At 40.6% G+C, this 25,551-nt stretch overlaps 2 protein-coding genes across 7 annotated transcripts in view; both read left to right on the top strand.

The window, feature by feature from the left end:
- LOC110367769 (zinc finger protein 239-like) overlaps positions 1-25,551 on the top strand; it is a 577,202-nt gene that overhangs the window by 48,955 nt on the left and 502,696 nt on the right. The gene's annotated exons all lie outside the window — the stretch shown is intronic.
- On the top strand, positions 5,509-24,394 carry LOC110367754. 5 transcript variants are annotated; one of them, XM_036132250.1, is made up of 12 exons: positions 5,509-5,848; positions 8,392-8,807; positions 12,948-13,490; positions 15,270-15,410; positions 15,550-15,636; positions 15,724-15,816; positions 17,231-17,658; positions 18,995-19,316; positions 20,323-21,106; positions 21,190-21,396; positions 22,700-22,935; positions 23,044-24,393. In XM_036132250.1, the coding sequence occupies exons 2-12, from the start codon at positions 8,487-8,489 to the stop codon at positions 24,076-24,078; spliced, it is 4,197 nt and encodes a 1,398-aa protein (XP_035988143.1). In that variant the 5' UTR covers positions 5,509-5,848; positions 8,392-8,486; the 3' UTR covers positions 24,079-24,393. The 5 variants fall into 5 exon arrangements, with proteins under 5 accessions (XP_035988143.1, XP_035988141.1, XP_035988145.1 ...); XM_036132248.1 differs by having other exon boundaries at positions 15,721-15,816; XM_036132249.1 differs by lacking the exon at positions 5,509-5,848 and adding an exon at positions 5,863-5,951 and having other exon boundaries at positions 15,721-15,816.

The following is a 25,551-nucleotide window of genomic DNA, read 5'->3' as shown; positions in this document are numbered from 1 at the left end:
CAGTAAACAGCTACTGGGAAATAACAGATGATTCATAGAGACTGTGGATATCATAGAAGTGACATACATAGATATGGACAAAGTGGACTGAAAAGGGAAAACGTGTCACTTATTCCGGTTATTGTGAGAAATTAGCCCCTTTGCATGGAAGTGGCACCTCTAGAAATGTTTCATAGGGGGGGGGGCAGATAGGGCCACTTAAACTCCTGGGGTGGCACTGAAACTAGAAGCCATAATTTTAGGATTTTATTCTACTGTTGTAGTAAAGCTGCCTGTAAAAAAAAAAAAACGATCATAAAGACTTAAGTAAACACCTACTGATATATTTTGGTTTATTGTGTGATTTTTTTTTTTAATATTACTGACAATCTAGTGTGCAGAGACATAGACCAATAACAGTACAGGTAACATCTTGAGTTGATCAATAATTGCTTTTTATTGTGTAATTATATTAGGAATAAGGTGTACATTTATTCATTGGTGGAAAACAAAAACATTACTGGGGAAAAGCAGAAACTGGCAGATTAAAATAAGTCCAGAAACGATATCTTTGCTTATGGAACAGGAATTTAAAACAAAAATAATAATTACTTTTACAAAAACAACTTCCCAGCAAAGGTCTATAGTCTCCAACTCTGGTTATTGGGCTTTAGAACAGCTTTATTCTCCTGTTACTTTGCTTTTCGGCAAACACATCCACAAAGTCATCAGAGTTTAGGCCTTCTTGATTCTGCACTCATTAATGCTCATCATTCATGGTGCTTCTCAAGCCAGTTCTGATTAACTTTAGCACAGGAGAGCTACGCTCACAGGCTGCAGAGCTCACAGTTTAAACATTTGCTGGAAGACCTTCCTATAAGGCTCCAGAAAGACAGCTCTGTTAATGTCTTTGGTGTTTCCTCACCACTACTTTGCTTCCTTTCACGAATCAGCTTAAACTGGAGGATCTCATACTGCAGATCCTCAGTATTGTGTTATATTGAGGCAAATGGAAACACCACATCCTTCTCACAAAATGTGGCACTGCACGGGTTCAAGGCCTTGATTCCCTTTCATTATGACACAATTTTCTTTACGAAATCTTCTCTTTACCTCAGATAGAAGTACGTCAATAACTGGAATGAATACACCTGTCCTAAAGGACTCTTTCTCTGTACTGACTTGTCTTTGAACTATTGGAGTGAACGAGTAATGGCCTTAAAGCAAAGAACTTGGTCTAACCTGACGGCCTGGAGGTGTGGCACTGATGTTGCATTGATCTGTAAGAGTATCGTCCCAGACTCTCTGTAACTCTACAATGTGTCGACAGGAGAGTCAACAAGCGTGACAGCTGGACCCAAATCATGTTTAAGGGACAGTAAAATATCTGACAGATGCTTCACCAAGAACTCTGGTAAATGTTACAAGCAGGCTAACAAATATGAGATCTATTTGGGCTAATAAACCTCTTGTCTCTATAGTTCTGTCACCGTTTTGCTCTTCTGATATTTCCTTCAGTAGAAGAAACCTGCCATTCTGTCTCTGTGTCTTCAGAATCAGACATACTTTAATAATAATAGTCTTGCAGGCATTATACCTACATGCCCATCGTGTCTCTATCAGTCTGTGTAACTCCCCCCCTGAAACATCTCTCTCTGGACCTCCAGCCATTTTTGGTGCACATATGACCCTGACATAACTATATAAAGTTTCTGCAAAATAGAAAAGAAATAATTAGCTTCAGGAATGCATTTCACACTGTCAACTAATACTAAATTCAAACAATGTGCATTAATGCACGTAAAAAGCTAATGGGGCCTCTAGTTTCATGCGTGTCTGCACACCTGAGTTTTTTCCGCTCATGACTGAGGCGCCGTTTTATTCTTGCCCTACAAGGTGGTTTTTGTAGTCGAGACCATGCTTCTGCAAAAGGTGAATTATTTTTATGTGATATATTTAGTGATGCAGCATGGAGGCGCTGTGCTGCCTCAAAGGCAAGGAAGCTCTCACATACTGACCCATTGTAATAGTATCTTATTACAAAGGACATTTGTTCTTTCTGCTGAGGTCTTTAGTCTCATCAACCAAGACGCTGAAAGCTTCACTTTGGGCAACTTCACTCGTTATTGAAGAGCGGACCATTTCAACTAGACAATCAATTATTTCATTTTGTGTGTCATGCCCATGATATGTTGCTTTTCTTGTCGTTTTTCTGTTGACTGTGGGATTGTGTTTGGCTATCAGTTCCATAATAGAGAGAAAATGTCCTTTATTCTCACCATCTGATTCTTTATGTGCTCTCTGTGCTCTGTTCTGTGTAGCTGTGAGGAGCAGGGTTTCACCAATAAATTTACTGTACTCTTTATTTTCCTTCACTAATTCATTGTATTCTGCATTTAAGGAAGCTGAGAGAGAGGATGTGCTTGCTGTGGATCTTTCATACTCTGCCCAACCTAACATGGCATTAGTAAGCGCTTCAGAAGAGCGGCTGCCTTGCTGGCTGTGCGTAATGGGATGAAATGCTAAACTGATGCTACTATTTACACTGGTGAGTGTGTGTGAGTGTGTGTGGGGGGGGGGGGGGGGGGGGGGGGGGGGGTCAGGGCATGGCATGGGAGTGGACACCTGTTCAGGGACCAGGGCTGGATGATTTTGCCAAAAATACAATTGCGATATATTTGTTACTTTTCTCTGCATTGACCACTAGCAACAAAAATGGCCTGTCGATAGATGTTTGTAATATTTAAAACAAGAAATTTGACTGTTTTTTTAATCAGAATATTTTGATTTAACAGAATTACTTTGTGAGTTTGACATCAATCCTTGTTAAAGATATAGTGCCAAGTACAACCAACAAACAAGTCTACATAATATTAAAGAGTTTAACCAGTACTTATTGCCATGGTTAGATTCCTGAAAGTTTCTGGTAAAAAGCGTTGATTATATAAATCCTAAAAGAAATAATAAAATTAGATTATCTAACTGCTGCAACTTTTTTCCCTTTCATGTGAAGGTAAACCCACTTTAAACATATTACTGACACCTAAAAGACAGGATTTATTCATTAATTGTTACATAGCCAAAAATTGCAGACCCCTGTAGTTAGGAAATTGCGTCTTTTAAATTGTGATTATTTTGCTAATGCGATGAATTGTGCAGCCCTCAGGGATCCATGGTGGCATTCTGCAGGAATAGAGCCGGGTGCAAGCGCTCTGCTTCGACCACTGGGCCACTTCAGACTGCTTAAAGAAAGCAGAATATAAAGAGAAATGTCTTTGATAACAATTGATAATGCGTAATGTAATCATAAGATCACATCAATACAATACTGAGCATTAAAGCTAACAACTAAAGCTGGGTTTCTGGGCCCTACAGCACTTCCTTTTGTAACTATGATCTTTTCAAAGTAGAATTAATATTTAACAATGCTTATGCTTAAAATAAAACATTTCTAAAATCTACAAATGACTGCATCTTTAAACCTTTGAAGATTACTGTTTCAACATATTTGTAACAGGTTCAGCAAAGGTTAAGCTAAGATTTATCCTTATTGAGACTAATTTTGTATTAAATAAAATAAGTTGATGCTTAGCTACGTGTTAATGAGCAGAAACATTCTCATTCTGTACAGGGGTGCTTTCTACTCAATACTGAGCCAAGGGTCTGAATACTTCTGACCAGTTTTTCTTTTTTAATAAATTAGCAAAAAATTCTACATTTCTGTTTTTTTTTTTTTTTTTTTTTTCCTGTAAGGATTAGGGGTTTGGAGTGTAAATTAATGAGAAATGAAATTAACTTTTTTGATTTCAGCAAATGGCTGCAATGAAACAAAGAGTGAAAATTTAAAGGGGTCTGAATACTTTCCGTATCCACTATAGTTGTTTCTTCTTTATTTATTTTTAGCTGATTAGCTAAGAATCCTTCTGGCTTATTCCCATGTTCAAAGCTTTCTATTTGACGTCTTTTTTTATTAAACATTTATTTTGCTTTTCAACACTTTTTGATTTAATTCTAATTTTGCTGTATAGATTTTATCCAGCTTTTCCTCTTCCAGGGAGGTTTATAGTGGCTTACTTTTTATGTGATTCCTATATATTTTGTGTTCTATCTTCTTTTTATGAGATGTGAATGAAATTATTTTATCTCTGAAATAGCACTATTAAATTACACATTCACTGCAGATAAGTGAAATAATTCAGTTTTTTATAACACTGTTCACCTTTTGCATACCAGAACCAGAACCAGAACCAGACATGGAGAAGCAGCATTTAGTTCCTATGCTCCACTGATCTGGAACAAACTCCCAGAAAATTGTAAAAGTGCGGAAAGCCTGAGTTCCTTTAAATCAAGATTAAAAACACATTAGTTTAGGATTACCTTCCACTGTTTTAGTTAAACTGTTTTAGTGAAACGTCATTAGTTCAACTTTGTATTCCAACTGTTTTTAATGTTTGCTTTTAGTTTCTATTTTTCTCATGTTCTATTTTGTTTCTACATTTTTTTCCCACTTGCTTTTATTCTGTTATATTTTGCTATATTTTAATCATGTAAAGCACTTTGCATTGTCTCTGTACTGAAATGTGCTATACAAATAAATTTGCCTTGCCTTTTGTTACTCAAAAATTGCCACGTTTACTTCAGCTTAAAATATGTAAATATATATGATTGATTTAAAGTGAAGTTGGCACAAATTATACGCCTGCAAATCAGTCTATTTTTCAGATGGATGGGTGTCATAGAGCCAACCGCTGGCAAAAGGCTGAAGGCACATATCAGTTATTTCAATTACACACATCATCTCGTCATTAACCCCCCAGTTAGAACAACATTGTAATTATTATACTCTGATTTACGTAACTTCCCGGTTTTCTCTGTATTTATTCTTCTCTTTTTCTGTTTCACACATATTTGTCTTTCAGATGGAATAAAGGTATATCTTATTTTATTTATCTGCATCATCACAATGGTCCATTTATTGTTGCAAAACATCCTGCTGCTACAAATACGTGTACTGTTCATAATGGACTCATAACCTTTCTATAGACTCACTCATAAAATGTATTTATTTATTCATTGGTTTGCAGCTTTATTCCTGACAAATACTTCACTTTATGTTTCCCTTCTGTTTTTACTGGGAGCCTTGCAAAACAACCTGGCTCAAATGTACACTTTAGATGTGCATCTGAATGTGAACAAAGTCTGGATCTAATGTAATATATTTAAATCATGAACCACCTCCATACCAGCAGGGGGCGGTAATGAACCCGTTGTCTGTTTTTAATAATACAGGGAAATGTGAGCTTGGTGGGGAGGATTAAACAACATGTTGTGTTAAAATGTCTGAAAATGAGCAAGAAATAAGAGAAATGACATCGTTTGAAATGATTACAGAAAACTTTAGTTTAATAAACATATAAAGAAAACAAAAACTAAATAAAACAAACTGATCAACAGAATGTATTTTGTAGTAAATTTAATCACAATGAACCACCTCCAGACCAGCAGGGGGCGGTAATGATCACCTGGAGTTTTTAACCAACCAACAATAAACCACAGAAGAAGAAGTTTAAGTTTTTCTTCCTCAACTTGCCTCCAAGCAGCAGAAGCTCCCGAAGCTGTGAAGTCCAGCTGCAGATTTGAAGCCTGGTTCCGACCCAAGAGCTTTGGAGCAGAGCGGTTCTGCGGTCCAGGAGTCCAGAACCCCCAGAGGATCCTCCGAGGAGAAGCCCCTACCTCCTTGTTTCCTCGCTGCTTCCTCACATTCCTTCCCTTCGGCCTGAAGGAGGAGACGATCGCTGCTGCCTGAAGCCGCCTCACGGACACCTGGGCCGCTCAGAACCTCCTCCGGACCGGGAGAAGAGCTCCGCAGGTAAAGGCCTGTCTTTGCTTACTTTGTCCGTAGCTTGGCTCATCCAGGAGCTTAGAAGCAGGACGCTCCAGGACCGCCGCTGTCTGCTCAGCGGGAGCTGGAGGTGAGACTTCTGGACCCATCCAGAACCAGAACCTTGGCTCTGATCACTCTCAGCCTCCCTCTGGCTCTGAGCATCACTGCTGGCTCCCCACGTGGGTCTCACCACAGGCTAACTCCTAACTAGCAGACTAGGAGCTAGCCTGCTAGCTAGCTAGGAGTTAGCCTGCGTGGTAGCAAACTTATTGTTAGACTTAGACAACTTTATTGTCATTTTGTTTATACAGAGTGCTTACAGAACGACATTTCGTTGCGTACAGCTTATAACAGTGTAGTGAGATTCCAGCTGGAATAAGGCAACATTACAATATAAAGTGCAGCAGTGATCAAAATGTGAACAATGCAGGAGAAAAACAGCGTGTAATCACAGCATGCAGGAGAATGTGCAAAAATAATGGTGCAAAAAATGCGTTTACGTTGAGTTGCGAATAGTTAAAAAAGGAAACTAAAAGTTCTGCAGCATTGGTAATGTTGTCAACATGCAACCAAACCTGTTATTTCCGGGTAAGAGTTTCACTTCAGAGCTAGAGCAGAAATGAGGCATTGAACCTCTTTGGCTAATTGCTTCATCTAGGACAGGGGTGTCCAAACTTTTCGGTGCATGGGCTAAAATTGTCTAGTCAAAAGGAACTAGAGGGCCAAAAAGATTAACTTTGTTCAGTAAAAGGTGCTATCAGTGTCAACCTGGTAGTTGTGTGTAGCAGCGTGTGCTGATTCTTCAAGCTCTCACGGCTGTTCTTCTAGAGTTCCAACAGATTAAGGCTCAAAAGGCCAAGAGCTTTAGCTACATGCATGTTGCTTCTTGGAGCTGGTCACCTATTGACTTGAATCTATGCCGAACCCGGTCCCACAACATAGTCATTATTACTCTCCCATTATTACTCTCCCGTTTATTTAGTTTAGAGACCAATGCAGCAGCTTCAACTTTAGCCTGTTTTCTCATCTCAGTCTGAAGATATTTTTGCTAACATTCCAATTTAGAAAAATGACGGTTGTGTGATATTGTAATAACTTTCCACCGCTGGATGCAGCTTCAGTTGCCTTCGTATTCTCACACATGGCTCGGTAATCAGCAGCGATGAGGTGTGGTTGTCGTACCTGTGTTCTCTGGAACACAATAAAGACTTGATCTATAAATGAATTAAACAGTGAAAAATAAAGTGCGTGATATACAATTTTATGAATATTTAATGGTTTAGATTTACCTTAACTTACTGGGAGAAAATAAATCAAAGATTTCCCACATAAGTGAAATCCTACTCTTCCTAGCTGGAAATGTCTCCTCACTCTCTTCAATTTTCCCTTTCTCACCAAAACTATCTCCAAATGATCAACATTCTATCCAAAACCTGAACTGACGGCAACTCTCCAACGCTCACATTGTGTCTAAATACTGAGATGTTTAAATGGCCGTCAAAACTCACAGGCAATCTGAACAACTACCCACAGCAGTCACATGGTTCAGCTGGTTAGCACGGCTTTAAACATCATTTTCAGCTCCTCCCTTAAATGAAGCAAGCTTTAATGTGCGCTTTACGGAAATGCCCCTCCATTACGGGTCACATTTCGAAGCCACAGAAAACAAATCATGACTCGTATCTTTTTACAAAGCTTCTAGGACTGTCAATTTACTCATCTGCCCTGTTGTTATGGTGATTGATGTTGAGAGAGAAAAAAAAACAGCACTGCAGAAAGTTACACTGAACTAATTAGGAAAGTCCTGTGGGAAAGCAGAGCTGTGGTCAAGCAGCAGTGACTGACCGTTTTGTAAGCTCTGTTACGCAGGGGGATTAGTTGACCTGCACACATGGGACAAATAATTGCTGCATCATATTTAATGATGTCAACCTTTGGGGGTGAAGTTCAGTATTTCTGTGGAGCTAATCTTTTTTCTTAGAAAGTCAGCAATGTTTGGTAGTAGGTTAAATGGCATCTTGTGTTTAAAGTCATGTAAAACCTAAAGAATTTATAAAAGAAATTAGAGGCTAGTTTTAGAAACATTTAAGCCTTCTCCTTGGAGGTATTTAAGAAAAGGTAAATGTGCACATTTCTGACCTTTTTAAAGTGTAATAAAGTGGTTGTGGCTCTGTTCATACCTGTTCCGGTATAAGCGGGTTTAATGGGTTTAAGGACTGTCATCATACTGTTGATTGTGTCCTGCATTGTCCCTCACAAACATCCTAGTGTCCCACATTTGTTCATTTGAGATGTTGTTGCCCTAAATACAAAATAGGATTATAATTAATAATCCACCAGTACTAATCAGATGTTTTAATGTAACGGAACAGGAAGGAAGAGGATATGAAGTTGGATTTGAATAATTTTAGAACCCTGCAAAGACCTGATCATCTTTGTCTTCAGGGTTCAAACCCTGAAAGATGGTTTACTTTCTTTATTCTGTGAGCTAAGAAACCTTCAACCTGATCCATTGTTGTTTCTCACAGGCTGCAACTCAGGACATCTCTCCCAAGAGCTTCAGCTGAAAAATCAGAACATCTGAAGACCCAAGAGGTTTTGCAGTTTATCAGGCAGGAGTAGAATGGAGGAGGAGAACCTTGGGATGAAGATTGAGGTGAAGGAGGAGAACCATGAGATAAAGATTGAGGTGAAGGAGGAGAACCATGAGATGAACATTGATGTGAAGGAGGAGAACCATGAGGTGAACATTGAGGTGAAGGAGGAGAACCATGAGGTGAACATTGAGGTGAAGGAGGAGAACCATGAGGTGAAAGAGGAGGACCATGAGATAAAAGCCGAGGTGAAGCAGGAGGAATACCAGGACCTAGAACCGCACCACCACAGTCTGGACACCACAAATGAAACCAAACCAGGCCCTTCCTTTGGTTCCTCTGATCTACAGGTCAGTGTTCATGTCTTTTTCATTTCTACAGGAATCATAACTTAATCAACAAGAATAAAAAAACAGAAAAAGGTTAGAAACATATTTTTTAGTGATCCTTTGCAGAAAAAAGGAGAAACTTCAAAATAAATTTTGGAATAGGGAAGTATTGCTGGAAACTGCACTTTACCTCCAGTCCACCAGGTGGCGGTAATAAGAAAACAAAGGCGTATCCTCGTAGCTTTTTTTTGTCAAACATTAGTAAAATCTCTGTAGGCAGTGAATGGTTGGATAGTATTTTCACGTCATTAGTTCCCACTTCTTTTGTTACAATGTTACTTTGTACTTTTATAACTTAAAAAGCTGCGCTGGGCGAGCAGGTAGCGCACGCAGATCATGGATAGAAGCCGTAGTTCTACGGAGGCCTTAAGCCTGGTTTATGCTTGACTCATCCGCCATGTCCATGCGGCCGTATTACGTCATTTTTGGCTTCCACAGCCAAAAGTTTCTGCACCACACACCTGGTAAACTGTATAACCAGGCAAACTGTCCTGCGAGGAACAACATGCTCCTTCTGGCACAGGTTCGTAAATACTGACATTTTTATGATTGCCCTAAAAAGAGTAAAAAGCACAGGGTTTCTACGCGGTAATAAAAAGTAACAAACACAACCTGACCTGGTAGTAAATTTTTCTTTACCCCTTCAATATATTCTGGGATTTCTATTGATGCTGACTTTTTGTCTAACAATAAAATCTGTATGAATAGTTATTACTATGGCAGGGCCTGAGCCGACATTGTTAGATTTGATTGTTTCCGTCGTCTGATCTGCTGTGCACATGCGTGCTAGCGAGTCATATCGCCTCTCACCATGGGAAATGTACGTTTTTACCTCTCAGACCTCTACTCATTCACTCCACCTGTCTCCTCTTTCCTGTCCAATGTTTCCTCCACCGATCTGCAAGGTGGGCGACCCTCCCCGCTAACGAGACCCCTCCCCTTCAAGAAGCTAACGGAGTGTTGTAAATTATTAAATATCTGTACAAAAGACAAAAGTGGTTGATCATAATCAGAATAATTGAGTGAATCCTCTTTCACTGTAGATCTGATTTAAAGAACATGGAATGGAGTTAAACTAGCTTAACTAATTCATTTGGTATGTTTCAATCTATTCACAATGTAAATCCCGAGTTACACAAAACATTATTTGAGGAAGTGACATTTTAAAGAATGACTTGTTATGTAAAATCATTATCTTTAGGTACGCTCGCTTTTATTAATGTGATTATACCTCCAGGATGCTAGGGGTCGCTAGCCTCGTGAGACCATCCTGATCTCGCGAGCTTTCAAGGTTTCACTCGCAGATCAGTCTGGCTACTTTCCGTTAAAGAAAATTTAGAGCAGTTCACCAAACGAACGTCCAATCAGCGTTGGCTTTGAGGCGGGTTGAGGTGTGACGCAACGAGAAGCGCGACAGTTCAGTCTAAAGAACATGGCGGCTTCAGCCGATGAAAGTAGCGTTAGCGTGGCTATCGAGCCAGTTTTATCGGAATTACAGAATATTTCTCTGCTGAGCTAACGAGCCTTTACCTGCAGCAGCAAGAGTAGCTTGGGTTGTGGTTGTGTTTTCGTCGTCGCTCTGTTACGAGCGACGACGAAGCATGTTGACGAGTACGTCATATGCTTCGTTGATCTGATTGGTTCATTTGGCCCGTCTATCACCAACATAGGCCAATCAGCTAACCAGTATTTTCCCCCCTTCCCAAAATTACTTCAACGGAAGGTTTCCAGATGGATATGCGGTGTCAGGATAAGGGGTCGCTGTAGCGGTCGCTAAAATCGGCTAATTCTAAAGTTAAACAAAACGCCTTTAAATCAACATTAATATTCCTTATTAATGCGGTAATAACGCTCATAGCACTATTGATCGATGGCGGAGCGAAACGAACCGGGCCGTTATCCTGTATGCAGTCTCTGAGCTCCTAGCTTGTCTGGTGAAGGAAGGCGACCGATCCGCATCGTCTCTAGTCAGCTGAGAAAAAATAAACAAAGCTGTTTTTGGTATTCTTTACTTGGGTGCAAATCACCATTGTGAGCAGATATTGGTTCTGGAGATGAATATTTACAGGCTGATAACTTTGTAGAAACCCAACCTATATACCATACTTTAATGCTTATTCCTTTGTTGTCTCTGTATTTGACTAAGGCTGAATCACATTACCTTGGAGTTACAGTGTCAGCACATGCAAGCTGTGTTAAACCGTTCCTTTCAGGGCTATGAACGTGGATATAAACCGCATGCAAAAACATACAAAGAAATCATTGTTGTTGGTGTGAAAGCTCAGAATTAGATGTGTGTGAGAGTATATATATATATATATATATATATATATATATATATATATATATATATATAGATATATATATATATATATATATATATATATATATATATATATATATATATATATATATATATATATATATATATAAAAAATAATCAAGGATGACCGCATGGCTCTAAGGGTTCATTTCCGTTTGCTCCACAATTGTCCGATAGTACAGAGCCCCTAACGGGCCATGGTGGGTAAAAAATGTTTAGCGAGATCTCGCAAAGGTTTTCCTATGTCAGCGAACTGGAAGTAAAACAGACACACAACAGTGGAGGCGCAAAGTGCACTGCTATGGAAAGATAATACGTCCGTGTGTCAGCTACAACTATGGAGGACGATTTGGAGCAGTTCTTAGTTTCTAGAGAAGTCCCAAAAGACGACATTACACGAATGAAGAGAGACAAGGTCAGTATAAAATCCACTCAATAACCGCTTGTAAATTTAGCAACACAGCATTCGTGACGAGGTTAGCGTGAAGACTCTAAGCTAATTATATAGCAATATTAGTTATTGTAAGCTAATATTGGTAATATCAGCAGAATTGTAGAAATGCATAATTGTTTTGTTTTTATTATAGTGAATGCATACTTGATAGCCTACTAATGATAAAATGATATGATGAAACTTGAGTAGAGGATAAAACTGGTTGCCATAGTAACTTTGGACGTCCTGGCTGGTCGCGCATACTGTAGACTGTAAAGCCTGGTTAATTTTCATATTAGAAAACCTGCATCGTCACGACCAGCTGGTTAACGTTGCTTGCCAGTGATTTATTATAGTATAAAGTTAGTGACATTAATAGAGCCGACACCTTTTGAGGCACGGGTGGCTTAAAGAGCAAGACTTGTCCTGGTGAGCGTTGCATAAAGTGTAATTTAGCAAATTAAATATTTATTTTAAATGATTAATCATAAGGATAAATGTTGATTTAAATACATTAATTTTAAAATAAATAAATGGGTTATGTATGTAAATTTGTAGATTTCTCTATACCTGTCTATAAGATACTTGGTTATAGATGGAGTTTTAGTTATATAGCTTAGCCAGCACAGGGTCAACATTGTTCAGGTTGAGATAACTTGGACACAAAATGTTTTTGGACCATGAAATGGCAGCAGGACCGAGCTCAATTTGTGGCAGCGGTATCTGATACTGGCACTTCCTGTGGCAGCAGGACCTAGTAGTGGCACTTCCTGTGGCATGCCACTGCCAAGAAGGTGTCAAGGCTGTTGCCGCATTCCTGTTGCTGTGTGTGGGTAAAAGATTTGTTATAGATGCCTGTTAGTCTATAACTACCTCCAAACAATCTTGTTTTATTAAAAGCTTGTGGAACTTTCGCCAGCCGCCTGCCACAAGGTGTCACAACGCCGGCAGTCCAGCTGCTGTAACTAATGGCAGGTCCTCTGGCACCTTGTGGCAGCGGCTTGCCCTGGAATGCCCCACCGATGCACATCAGCTGTACCCACTCTACGTGTCACGCATGTCAGCGTGCATTCTGCATTAACCACAGGAGAAGTTTTTAATTTTTCCACTTTGAATCAAGGAATCCTCATCTTCCAAATTAAATGGTGTATTAATTGCAGCGATTAATGGAATTATTTAATGCACAAAAGTGGACTTGTGTCAGAACGAACGCCAAGACAGTATAATTCACGGGGCTTTTAAAACTTTAGGAAGCATCTGTAACTACATTAAATAAGTTACTATATTGGAATACATAAATGGCATGTGACTTGTGCTAAACTAGATTCCTGATTATCTTTTACAGAGATTGAACTATAAAATAGGGGTACGCAAAATAAAATCAAAGACAAAAGGATCACTGAGTGGAACCCCAGATGAACCCCATAATACCATGGCCAGACAAAGGAATACGGCAGCAGAGAAGACTTCACGGAAGATTGAAATCGGATGGCTTCATTTGGGCAGTAGTGGATACAGTCAAGTCCGGACCAACAGTGGTGGAGGCACCAGAAAGGCTACGTTGGCTAAAACCACCACTGTTGCTCAGATCGTGGAGTTAGGAAAGGAACTATTTTTCCCTGGTGGGCTGTCCACTAAAGGCCCGGCTGAAGACTTCACGTTTGACATCTGCGACTTTAAAATGAACAAGATTCCCTTTGACAACACTGTTGGCCAAATGTACAAACAAACGACACTAAAGCTCCTCAGATTTTACATTTGTACTAAAGAGGGAGCTTCAACGGATCACTCGTCTGAGGAAAACGATCCACCTGAAGATGGATCCCAGTCAGTCGTCACAGATCTGCAGGATCGTTCATGTTCATCTGATAGTGACGGAAGCGCCCAGGTATATGCAAATATATGTGTAATAAATAAATAAAGTTCTTCCACTTAGAAACCATGGAGGGGTCTGACATTTTCATCTTAGGTGCATGATTGTGTGGGGAGAGCAGCTAACCTCCTCAAACAGGTGCGTCTAATTTAGAACAATGAGTGGGGGGCTTTTTAGAGGTGGACTGACAGGTCTGTGAGGGACAGACTTTTTGCTCAAATGCTTATTTGCAGCAGTAACATGCACATAAAACAACATATTGCGCTTTCTGAGACCTTTTTTTGGGATTGTCTCGCAGTGTAGAGACCACTGGGTTAAATAAGTCAGACCCCTCCATGGTTTGTAAGACAGAGAACTTCCAAAATTCCAGTGTGTTAAAAATTTAATTTTCCTCCCTGTGGGGTGTAATCAGTCTTTTTTTTTTTTTTTTTTTTTTGGGTCAGTGTATGTGTACAAACGAGGCTTTATGTTGTATTCACATCAAAGAAGATGTGGTGCACACCTGCTTTCTCACAATATGTCACTCATATACATGTTTGCTGCCGTTGCATTATAGAGACTGAGACTATATTTAAGACAATATAAAAATGATGGCCAGGCTGTCTTTTATTCTTAGGGTATAGTTTAAGTTCTCCTTTTTGCTGTGATCCCTGTAGTCATACATTCCATGTAAAGTGTTAAAACCGTCGATGCTTCCGTTGATAGAATAGCCACATGGCTCTAGCTGTCATGGCCGTCCATGTGCCACATGAAGTTAGGACCTCTCCAAAAGTAGCTCCGTCATCTTAGGCGTCTTCTTGCCAATACTAAAATAGAAATCAATAAACTTCCCCATGGATGATGTGCTAGCGCCTCCATTGTTCCGTGTCTGTTTTACTTCCTGTTCACTGACATAGGAAAACCTTTTGCGGGATCTCGCAAAATATTTTATTCTCCCTCCATGTGATAAGTGTCTCATTAATAAGGAAAGCGAATGTTGATTAATTTGTGTTAATTAAGAGAAAACTGTAAAGCTAGAACGCCGGCCACCGAAGAATCAGCTGGGAAAATGTTAAAGAACATTCGACATTAGGGCCAGTAGCGTTCCTGGGATTTTTAAAACGTTGAAATCACTTGGCGATGGTGTTTAAGGAATGTTAACATTTTGAAATTGATAGCCAATCGCGTTATTGAAATCTGCGGCAATACATCGACAGCGGAGTTCCCTCTTAGTTACATATCGAGTCTCCGTTGACAAGAGAAGTTGTTTTTTTAAGTAAGTATCTGCACCTTTTATTACAATGCTGTGTGATATTAGCTTAATTATAAGACAACTTTTTAACTGTTATATTATAACACTGTAGCACAGCCAGTGCTAAGCTACTATGTGAGTTAGCACTGGCTGTGTGGTCGTAGTGTTTTCATTCATCCATTTTATGTGTGTGAGAGTTTAAAGCTGGGGAACATGGACGTAGAAATAAGTTTTATATAATAAAAAAAATTATACATATTTTTTAAATGTTTCTTGGCCAAAACAGCAGCCGAGAAGTTAAAAGTCTGCTGTTCAACTACAGGGAGTTGATTCATCATAAAAACACCATTTTCACAGATTAGAGACCAGAAAATGCTAAACCAGCTCAGATGTGATCTGATTAGGTCGCACAAGCGTACATATTTTTAATTATTTGATATATTCTTTATAGCAAACAGGCCCATTCATAGAGTAAAGTCCTATAGTGCTTCTTTTAGTTTTGGTAAGAGCTTGATAAGCGCTTGTGTTGCCATCTTTTAATTTTAAATGTTCTTCTACTTTAGGAAACTGAATCACGCAAATCAATCCCAGACAGTGTGTGGATGTCGCGGCTGAGGAGTTTTGCTGCCACAGGCTCGTGGCCTGCAGAGCAGGGCAACAGGCCAGCACCCAGACAGGAGAAGTGGTACCAGCTCTATCACATGGTACGTTTCTCTATAGTCACCTGTGTTTACTTCACAGGTAAAACGGTATTGATTGTAACTGCAGGAACTGGTTTTTGACACATTATTAAAGGTTGGATAAGTATGAAGCTGATTAACCTAAACCTACCACTGTTTTTAGATTGAGAAGTGTCCAGTGATGCAGCCGGGGCACAAGTCTCTATTTGGAGGCGTCAGGAGATGCTTTTGTGGATTCCACACCCAGAAGGTTGGGCTGACGTTATAGATTTACAGTATTTTTCAAATATCACCTCTAAAAGTGACCAGTAATGCATCTCCTGTTGTCCTGAAGCAGCAACCATCTCCTACCAGACCAGAGGCTGCAGCTGCTGCACTGGGAGAAGTGCATGAAGGCCACAAGCAGCAACCACCACCCAACTCCTCCATGGTATTAGTTTAGTTGTTAATAATATTTTATTATTGAATGGCTTCTCATTTTACTTTTCTTTGATTATGATTTTTCAGTTTACTAAGCCTAGGGCTGGGCAACGATTAAAATATTTAATCGCGATTAATCGCATAATTTGCCTGATTAATCGCATAATTTCCCTGATTAATCGCGATTAATCGCATAATTTCCCTGATTAATCGCGATTAATCGCATAATTTGCCTGATTAATCGCGATTAATCAGGCAAATTATGCGATTAATCGCGATTAATCGCATTGTATTTACAAACTCCAAGAATGAATTCAAAAGTATGAACAAAAGTGTTGTAACATTTGTAGCACTTATCAGTAACACATATTTAGTGTAAAGCTCAACTTAAACATGTAAAACAATAATAATAAATTAAAGCTTATTGCCACTGACAGGGAATTCTCTTTATGGGGAAAAAATCTACCAAAAACAGTCAATTTCTGAGGTAACCGCAGGGAGCAGCATTACCATTTTATGTTCAATACCAAAGTTTAACTTGGCAGTGGTTCCAACTAACTTGTTTCTGTCATATTCCATGCTGGAAGAACTTTAAACTGAAATGCTTGCTAACTCGATATGCTTGCGTTGCTTGCGTTTATTTGACGTTGACACGCGTTTTTCGTTGTTGCTTTCTCGCATGCATATAGTGAATGGCAGGGAAAAACAGTCAAAAACACATGGATACTTTGAAACGAGAAGCGACTTCAACGACGGCGTCTAAGCAGACCCCGCTCCGCTCCGCACAAAACTTGTTCCGTTTGCCAACTCACCGCCTCGCCTAAGCAAATTCCTGCGGGAAACACCGCCTTCCGCATGTCGGCTTTGTTTTTTTCCGGCCAGCACCTTTCTTCCTCTTTGAATCTGAGGCTGGGCTGACAGCGAGGTTATTGGCGCATTATCGCCACCTACTGTTCTGATTCAAACCCCTACACCGCAGCAACAGACCTTCACAAAATAAAAGCATGTGAGCAACATGCGTTAACGCGCGTTAAAGAAAATATCGCCGTTAATAGTCTAATGAGTTAACGCGAAATTAACGCGTTAACTTGCCCAGCCCTAACTAAGCCACATGTTGCAGCTGCAAGGCAAGGCAAGGCAAATTTATTTATATAGCACAATTCAGTACAGAGACAATGCAAAGTGCTTTACATGATTAAAATATAGCAAAATAAAACAGAATAAAAGCAAGTAGGGATAGTGTAGAAACAAAAAAGAACATTTGAAAACAGTAAAACATTTTAACTTGAACATTCAAAGGCAATTCTAAACAAATGTGTTTTTAATCTCGATTTAAAGGAACTCAGGCTTTCAGCACTGCAGGGTTTTTTTCTAATAGCAAAGTGTGATTTAAATATTGTTTCTTTTTTGCTGCCACTCCTCAGCCGCCCAGTCTGTGTACGGAGGACGCACCGCCTGAGGACGAGCGCTGGATAACACAAGCCTTGTTTAAGATAGGCTCACAGGACGACCTGCAGCTGTGGTACTACCCACCGCAGCCGGGTCCCCTCTACCACCAGCCGCCTTCACCTGAGCGCTTCTCGGCCCTGCCGCTCTTCCTGTGGATGCCCTACAGGCTGTGGGAGGTGAAGCTGGTCTGCCCCAGCCCGGCGTGCGGTGGGCATCAGCTGACCGGGGCGGGGCTGCACCGGCGGGCGCGGCGGGTCCTGGACGTTGACCGGATCTACATCATGGTCACTGAGAGGCTGACCTGTACCAGATGTAAAGCTTCACAGCTGTCCTGGAGCCAAGCTGTGCTCCAGCAGCTGGACGTGGCCCACAGATCAGAGTTTAGAGTCATCATGACTCAGAAGTGAGTATTGTGTCCTGTTTCCTGCTTCCGTCTCTAAATAAACACTTTAGACCAGGGGTGTCAAACTCATTCTGGTTTAGAGGCCGCATTCAGCTTAATCTGATCTCAAGAGGGCCACACGAGTTAACTCAGTGCAAGATTAAATAGAACTAATAAAAGTAGACTTGTTGATTTTTATATTAAGTTAATTTCACTTTTACACAATATATTATGAATAACCTCAGCGTTTTTAAGAAAAGTATGTGCAATTTCAACAATACTTTTACTCAGTTAAACATTTACTTGTGCATTATGCATAAGAACTGATCACAGTGATTATACAATGTTGAAAAAACATTTATTCACATTTTTTGGAACTTAAAATCACTGTCCTGCATGACAAAATACATCAAACAGATAAAAATTGAGAAATGATTTGAATTTTTCCACACCTGAAGCTTAATCTGCTAATTAAAACACAGCGCCCCTCGTGGACAATATAGGAACAGCATATTTTCAATTAAACAAAGTACATGTTTTTTTTTTAATAATTGTTTTATCATTCTCTTCCTTTTATCTTGTCCACTTGTGAAAGTCAAATCTGATGAGCTCTTTGTGGCATCTTATTGCCACATTGCCAGACAGGACACTGGAAAAAAAAAATATATATATATATATTATTTTTTTTTTTTCATAATGATAATGCATTTAGCCACAGGGCCGGACTAAATTGTTCGGCGGGCCGGATCCGGCCCGCGGGCCGTATGTTTGACACCCCTGCTGTAGAGTCTTGCTGATGTCTTTATCTGTGACCAGAGTGCGAAATACGGGGGGGTTCGGGGGCATCAAAAAAATTTAAATTGAAATATCTTTTGTCACTAATGGTCACTAAAACATTTTTAAGCTCAACATGTCCAGTATTTAAAATTCAAAACATTTATTCACAAATATCAGAATCAGACATACTTTAATGATCCCAGGGGGAAATATGTGGTTTTTTGCCAAGTGGAGCCAGCCAATCCTATTCGCGGATGCAAATTAGCCATGTGCGTGCCAAACAGAAGAAACACGTAATGTTGACAACAATTAATACTAAAAATGTTTAAATTTTAGTATTAGGAACTGATCTTATCTGTTGTGCCTGTGCACTTTATCTGTTTCACTGTTGATGAATGAGAAAGTCCTCTCTAGACCTTGTATGTCTGGTGAATGTGAAGAATTGACATTAAGCTAACTTTGACTTTGACTTTGTAATGTTATAGGCCTACTGCATATTGAGAAAATTTACATTGGTATTGCGCAACAATCGGGAGCCCCCAAATATTGACAGGTATTCCGCACACTGTCTGTGACCCAGGTATGCCTGTGACGTGCGGGTGGTGCGGCTCCTGCGGGGGCGGGGCTTCAGCCCCACGCAGGTGTTACAGCAGCTGAGGGAGAACCACTCAGAGGAGAGGCTGCTCCGCGTGTCACGCTACACCACCGAGTGTTTGGGCTTCCTCCAGCGCCAGGCTCTGCTGCCGGTGACGTTCCCGGAGCCTCCGGAGCCGGAAGTCGTCCCCAGCTGCCAGTGGCTCCTCTCCGTCTACAGCCAGGACATTCTGACGAGGCTCGACGACATCAAGGCCCACATCACCTCGACGTATGGCACCATCCTCAAGATGGAATCCACAAAAAAGGTTGAGCAATCTGATTTTTCTGTAGAATAGGGTTCTATTAGAAGTAATAATCTTTGGAAGAAGTAATAATATTTGGACCAATAGAGGAAAGATCAAAAGTTAGCACACAACTTCAGTCGCTTCAGCTAAAAACCACCAATCAGGCCCGAAATCTGGGAGTAGTGATGGACTCAGACCTGAACCTTCAAAAGCATCTAAAGACAATTACAAGGTCGGCTTTCTATCACCTGAAGAACATTTCTAGGATTAAAGGACTGATGTCTCAGAAGGATCTAGAAAAATTAATCCATGCGTTTATTTTTAGTCGAATTGATTACTGCAACGGTGTTTTCACAGGTCTGCCTAAAAAGTAGATCAGACAGCTTCAGCTGATCCAGAACGCTGCTGCCCGCGTCCTCACTAAGACTAAGAAAGTAGAGCACATAACCCCAGTTCTAAAGTCCTTACACTGGCTCCCTGTATCTCAGAGAATAGACTTTAAAATACTTCTGTTAGCCTATAAATTCTTAAATGGCTTAGCTCCTAAATCCATCACAGACTTGTTATCAGGGCATCAACCCTCCAGACCACTCAGGTCTTCTGGCTCCAGCCTGCTCTGCAGAACCAGAACCAGAACTAAACAAGGAGAAGCAGCATTTAGTTCCTATGCTCCACTTATCTGGAACAAACTTCCAGAAAACTGTAAAAGTGCTGAAAGCCTGAGTTCTTTTAAATCAAGATTAAAAACACATCTGTTTAAAATTGCCTTTGACTGTTCTAGTTAAACTGTTTTACTGTTTTTAATGTTCTTTTTTGTTACTACATTCTATCCCTACTTGCTTTTATTCTATTTTCTATCTACATTTTATTATTTTGCTATATCTTAATCATGTAAAGCACTTTGTATTGTCTTGTACTGAATTGTGCTATATAAATAAACTTGCCTTGCCTTGCCTATTAACCACATTTAGCATCTCAGTTATTTAGCATGTCGCTGTTCCCTAACCGTATTGTGTGTGGCCTTCAGGTCCCTAAGAAGCTCGCTGGGACAGCAGAGGGATCGGGTCTGTGGCTGAGCTCCGTGGGAAACGAGCACGGCCAGATTCTGATCAGCGTCCTGACCGCTCAGGAGGGAGCTGCTTTAGACCGCATGGCCCGTGGCCTGGTGCAGCGGTACCAGCAGGCCGGTGTGGATCCCCCTGTTGTCCTTTACGTGGACAGCGGTTGTTGTGCCGGGGCAGCAGAAACGACCAGGTTCAGCGGGTGGCCACAGCTGGTGGTGAGGCTGGATGTTTGGCACTTCATGCAGCGGCTTGCCCTGGGATGCACCAGCGATGCCCACCAGCTGTACCCGCTCTACATGTCACGCATGTCGGCGTGCATTTTTGAATGGGACGCGGCCGATTTAGCACTGCTGCGTGAAGCCAAGGCTCAGCAGCTAGTGGCCCAGGGACTCCCTTCCACAGACGTGGACAGGCATCTGACCAGGGAGGAGTTGGCTCTCCACTGCCGACGGAGGACACGAGGAGTGGACGCCACCTTCCGGCTGCTGGAGGAGCTGATTGCTGCCCTGATGGGGCCCCAAGGCAACGACTCCCTGGGCGTTCCTCTGTTTGATCAGGAGAGGATGCAGCACATCTGGCGGGTCCAGAGGAAGCACGTGAAGTGCATCCAAGACCCAGCAGGTGTCGCTCTCTACACTAAAACCGGGGAGCTGACCAAAGGAGGCGTGCGGCTGCCGGTGTTCAGGTGTGCCCGAGGCTCAACCTCCTTGGAGTCTTTTCATCTCCACCTCAACCGCTTCATACCAGGTTTGTGTTTAAATTACTAGAACCAACATTTGTGTCTTATTGATGTGTGGTTGAAGAGTTTCACGTGTTGACTTTGCTTCTAGGAACCAGCGCCAACAGCCTGAATTTTCAGGCTTACCTGTTGGAGGGGCTGCACAGGTGGAACCAGGACCGGCGTGCTGGCCTGGCGACTAAGAAGTCGTCTCTGTGTCACTACTCTGGTGATTTGCTGCATTCTGTCAATCAAAACTACCAGAAGCTGTTTGGCAGAAAGCTGGTGCCTGAGTTCTGTCCGCCGGCACGGTACACAGGTGAGAATGAGATCAGTACTACCTCATTATCTGTTTTCTTACCTCATTATTTGTTATCAGACCTCATTATTTATCTTACCTCATTATATGTTATCTGACCTCATTATCTGTTATCTTACCTCATTATCTGTTATCTGACCTCATTATCTGTTATCTGACTTGTTATCTTACCTCATTTGTTATCTGACCTCATTATCTGTCATCTGACCTCATTATCTATTATCTTACCTCATTATCTGTTATCTTACCTCATTATCTGTTATCTTACCTCATTATTTGTTATCTTACCTCATTATCTGTTATCTTACCTCATTATCTGTTATCTTACCTCATTATCTGTTATCTGACCTCATTATCTGTTATCTGACCTCATTATCTGTTATCTGACCTCATTATCCGTTATCTGACCTCATTATCTGTTATCAGACCTCATTATGTTATCTGACCTCATTATCTGTTATCTGACTTCATTATCTGTTATCTTACTTCATTATCTGTCATCTGACCTCATTATCTGTTATCTTACCTCATTATTTGTTATCTGACCTCATTATCTGTTATCTGACCTCATTATCTGTTATCTGACCTCATTATCTGTTATCTTACCTCATTATTTGTTATCTTACCTCATTATCTGTTATCTTACCTCATTATTTGTTATCTTACCTCATTATATGTTATCTTACTTCATTATCTGTCATCTGACCTCATTATCTGTTATCTTACCTCATTATTTGTTATCTGACCTCATTATCTGTTATCTGACCTCATTATTTGTTATCTGACCTCATTATCTGTTATCTTACCTCATTATTTGTTATCTTACCTCATTATCTGTTATCTTACCTCATTATTTGTTATCTTACCTCATTCTCTGTTATCTTACCTCATTATTTGTTATCTTACCTCATTATTTGTTATCTTACCTCATTATCTGTTATCTTACCTCATTATCTGTTATCTTACCTCATTATCCGTTATCTGACCTCATTATCCGTTATCTGACCTCATTATCTGTTATCTGACCTCATTATCTGTTATCTTACTTCATTATCCGTTATCTTAGAAGACACATGGGGAAGATTTGTGCATTAACTAAAAACTGCACTAAAGTTGAGCACATTATAAATAAGAATCTAAATTTTGAATTAAAGGATTTAACCTTATCTTTGTTTTCTATATGAAATTAGGTTGTACAGGTGACACTCAGCTGAGCCATTTTATTAACGTGTTATACAGCTTATTTGGTGTTACATATTGCAGTCTGTAATGTTCTCTGGTTTTATATTTTGTTCTGCTTCAGGTGAGCTCATCGGACTGCAGTACCTGTTTCAGCAGACTGGTCAGCCGCTGCTGGACATGAACCCAGACTCAGAGGAGACCGCTCGCCTGGTTGAGGAGCACGATGTGGGGGTCAGTGAGGAAGATGAGGGCTTCTCTGAGCTCACAGCCGACCCCACAGTGATGGATTTGAAGGTTTCTCCCACCAGGCTGCCCTCCAGCAAATCTGAGGCTGGAGATAGCTCAGATGAAACAATGGTCAGTAACAGCATTTTCACATATTTTATTAAATCTAAAGCATTAGTTCAGTTGTTTTTAAAGGTTTTAATTAGTAATTTTCTTCTCTGTGCTTAATAATATTCACAGGCTGTTGATGACCAGAAGGTGCCAGGACACCAGCACATAGACAGGCTGGCTGACTACTTGGTGGGGCTTCGGCTGCAGACCTCGCTCCGTCTCACCGACCTACAGGCAGACCGTATCACAGAGCTGTGGCAGAGGCTGGATGACGGGGACAAGCAGCGGGTTGTTAAAGCAGAACGCCACCAGGAGAGACTTTTAACTGGACGCCTTCGATCACCAAAGAAGCGCTCCAAAACTCCTGAAGTGGAGAGCCCAACCCGCTGCGTGCTAGCTGCCGGCAGCGCTCCGGCACAGAGGCCTGACTGCTGTAGGCTGGTGGAGGCCATTTTTATTAGACTCTGTGGTCTGCACCCAGCCCCCAAAAGGAAAGGCAAAGGGGCAGAATCACGGTGGTCCCTCATTCTGAGGGACTATCATAAAATCAGGGAGCTGGTGGTGGGTAATGCCAGAGTGATGCAGGGCACAGATATACAGCTGGTGGAGGTTACCCAGAACTCCCTGGTCCAGTGGAACCATAGCAGGCAGCAGGAGCAGGAGCGGTCTGGGCTGCTTCAGGGAACCGCTGTTCCTCCACGTTCAGGTGTGTCTAAAGAACCACTGAAGAACGCTGTGCCAGCGCAGGACCAACATCGGTATCAGCTGCCAGAACGTGCACCCAGACAGGAAAGACCGAGGCAGGCAAGCCTCCCAGAAGGTGCCGCCAAAAGGCCGCTCTATGTGCCGCCCGTGGTTCTTCAGACTCCAGCAGGCCAGGCGCCCTCGGCTGCTGGGATCCCTCAGCAGGCCTTCACACAGGCAGTGACACCTGTAGTTCTATATCAGGTAGTCATGCCTGCAGAGGTGCAGAGAACCTACGAGCAACCTAGAAAAAAGAGGCCATATAAAAGAACGGTGCAGGCTAACACCTGCAAGAAGTGTGGCCTGTTCCGCACAGTCAGGACGGGGCACAGCCACTACCGTGGGAAGGTCTACTGCCCGCAGACCGAGGTCCTGACGAAGCAGCAGTGGTTGGAGGAGATGAGGAAGGAGGCCAGATAGGTTTATAAATTAGTGTTTCATTTCTGTGAACGTTTGTAGTCTTGCTAGTGATGTTTGTTCACTTTCACTGGTGAATCCGTTAATATTAGGTCTTATAATTTTAAACGTTGCTGACCTTTACCTTTTGCATCTTTTTTTTAACTTTAGGAGATTGAAATTCACAGAAATCTTTGTGAAAAAATGTAAAGACTTTTATTGCCTAACAGCTTTACTGAAAAATAAAATATACATACTTGAAATGTAATGATTGCATCCATTTTCTTAAATGTTTTCATTGTACTGAATGATACTGTTAACAGTGTGTTTAAATGACTTGCCTTGGGGTTGATATATTAATGTAATATAACAACCCCAATGACAATCTCTCTCTCTCTCATTCATATATATATATCACTCATGTTTATATATATATATATATATATATATATATATATATATATATATATATATATATATATATATATATATATATATATATATATATAAAAAAAATTAGTGATGGTAGGTCAGACAAATAGTCTTTAGAGGTGTACGTCCCTGGAAGTATTCCTCTGTATAAATGCATAAATCATATTCTGAGTGTCACATGATCTTTCATCCGAGCCTTTAATACCAATTGCGGGTTCGTATTCCCTTTAAGGCATGTCAGACGTGAATCAATGCTTAAAAACTTCCAATTTTTGTTCAGGGAACTACATAAATGTTTATTAAACGGGTTTGCATTAACTCTCAGTCCTTCTCCCCGTCTTCCTCGCTTAGAATATTTCTTAGCTGAAAAAAGCAGTTTCTGATTAATCTACAAGTATGACACTCTAGTAACATGGCAGAGTCAATACTTATGTTAAGGTTTCTCAGGCTTGGTTTGACATTTGGTTCCCAAGGGCATTGATGAGTGGGAGAGAAAATGAGGAGAGCCAACACAGGAGTGACAGTACCAGGGAACAGGCCTAAAAATATAAATGGTTAACATCCTTATTGTTAATTCAGGTAAACAACATTATGAGTGTTCCATGGGTGGGCATTTATTTCTGTTAGAAATTTTCTTATTTGGTAGAACAGTTGTAACTCATTTATTGCACGTGTGCAGTTTCCTGTTAGATAATACGAATCTATATGAATACCTCTTTCAGTTATTGTCCTAGTATGAATGCCAAATTGTCTTGTATTCACCACCAGTACCTGACAGGCAGAGAGTTATTTGAATAAATATTAAACAACTTAAAGCATGTTATTGCATTACAATGGTTTGAAAATCCATTAAAACAAAATCATTAAATAAATGTTTATCTGCTAAGAGATTGGTTCTTATTTATTTGACTGGTTTTCATACAAATTCAATCACAATATTTTCCTGAAATCCACCCTGAATCCACTTAACTTCTAGGATCAGAATAATTTAAATTATTTAGATAACATTGATCCTGATTGTTGAAAAATATGTTAACACATTTCATCCATATACCAGGATTGGAT

The sequence above is a fragment of the Fundulus heteroclitus genome, unplaced genomic scaffold (genome assembly GCF_011125445.2).
Source record: "Fundulus heteroclitus isolate FHET01 unplaced genomic scaffold, MU-UCD_Fhet_4.1 scaffold_49, whole genome shotgun sequence".
Lineage (NCBI taxonomy): Eukaryota > Metazoa > Chordata > Actinopteri > Cyprinodontiformes > Fundulidae > Fundulus > Fundulus heteroclitus.
This window is presented reverse-complemented; position numbering and strand designations above follow the sequence as displayed.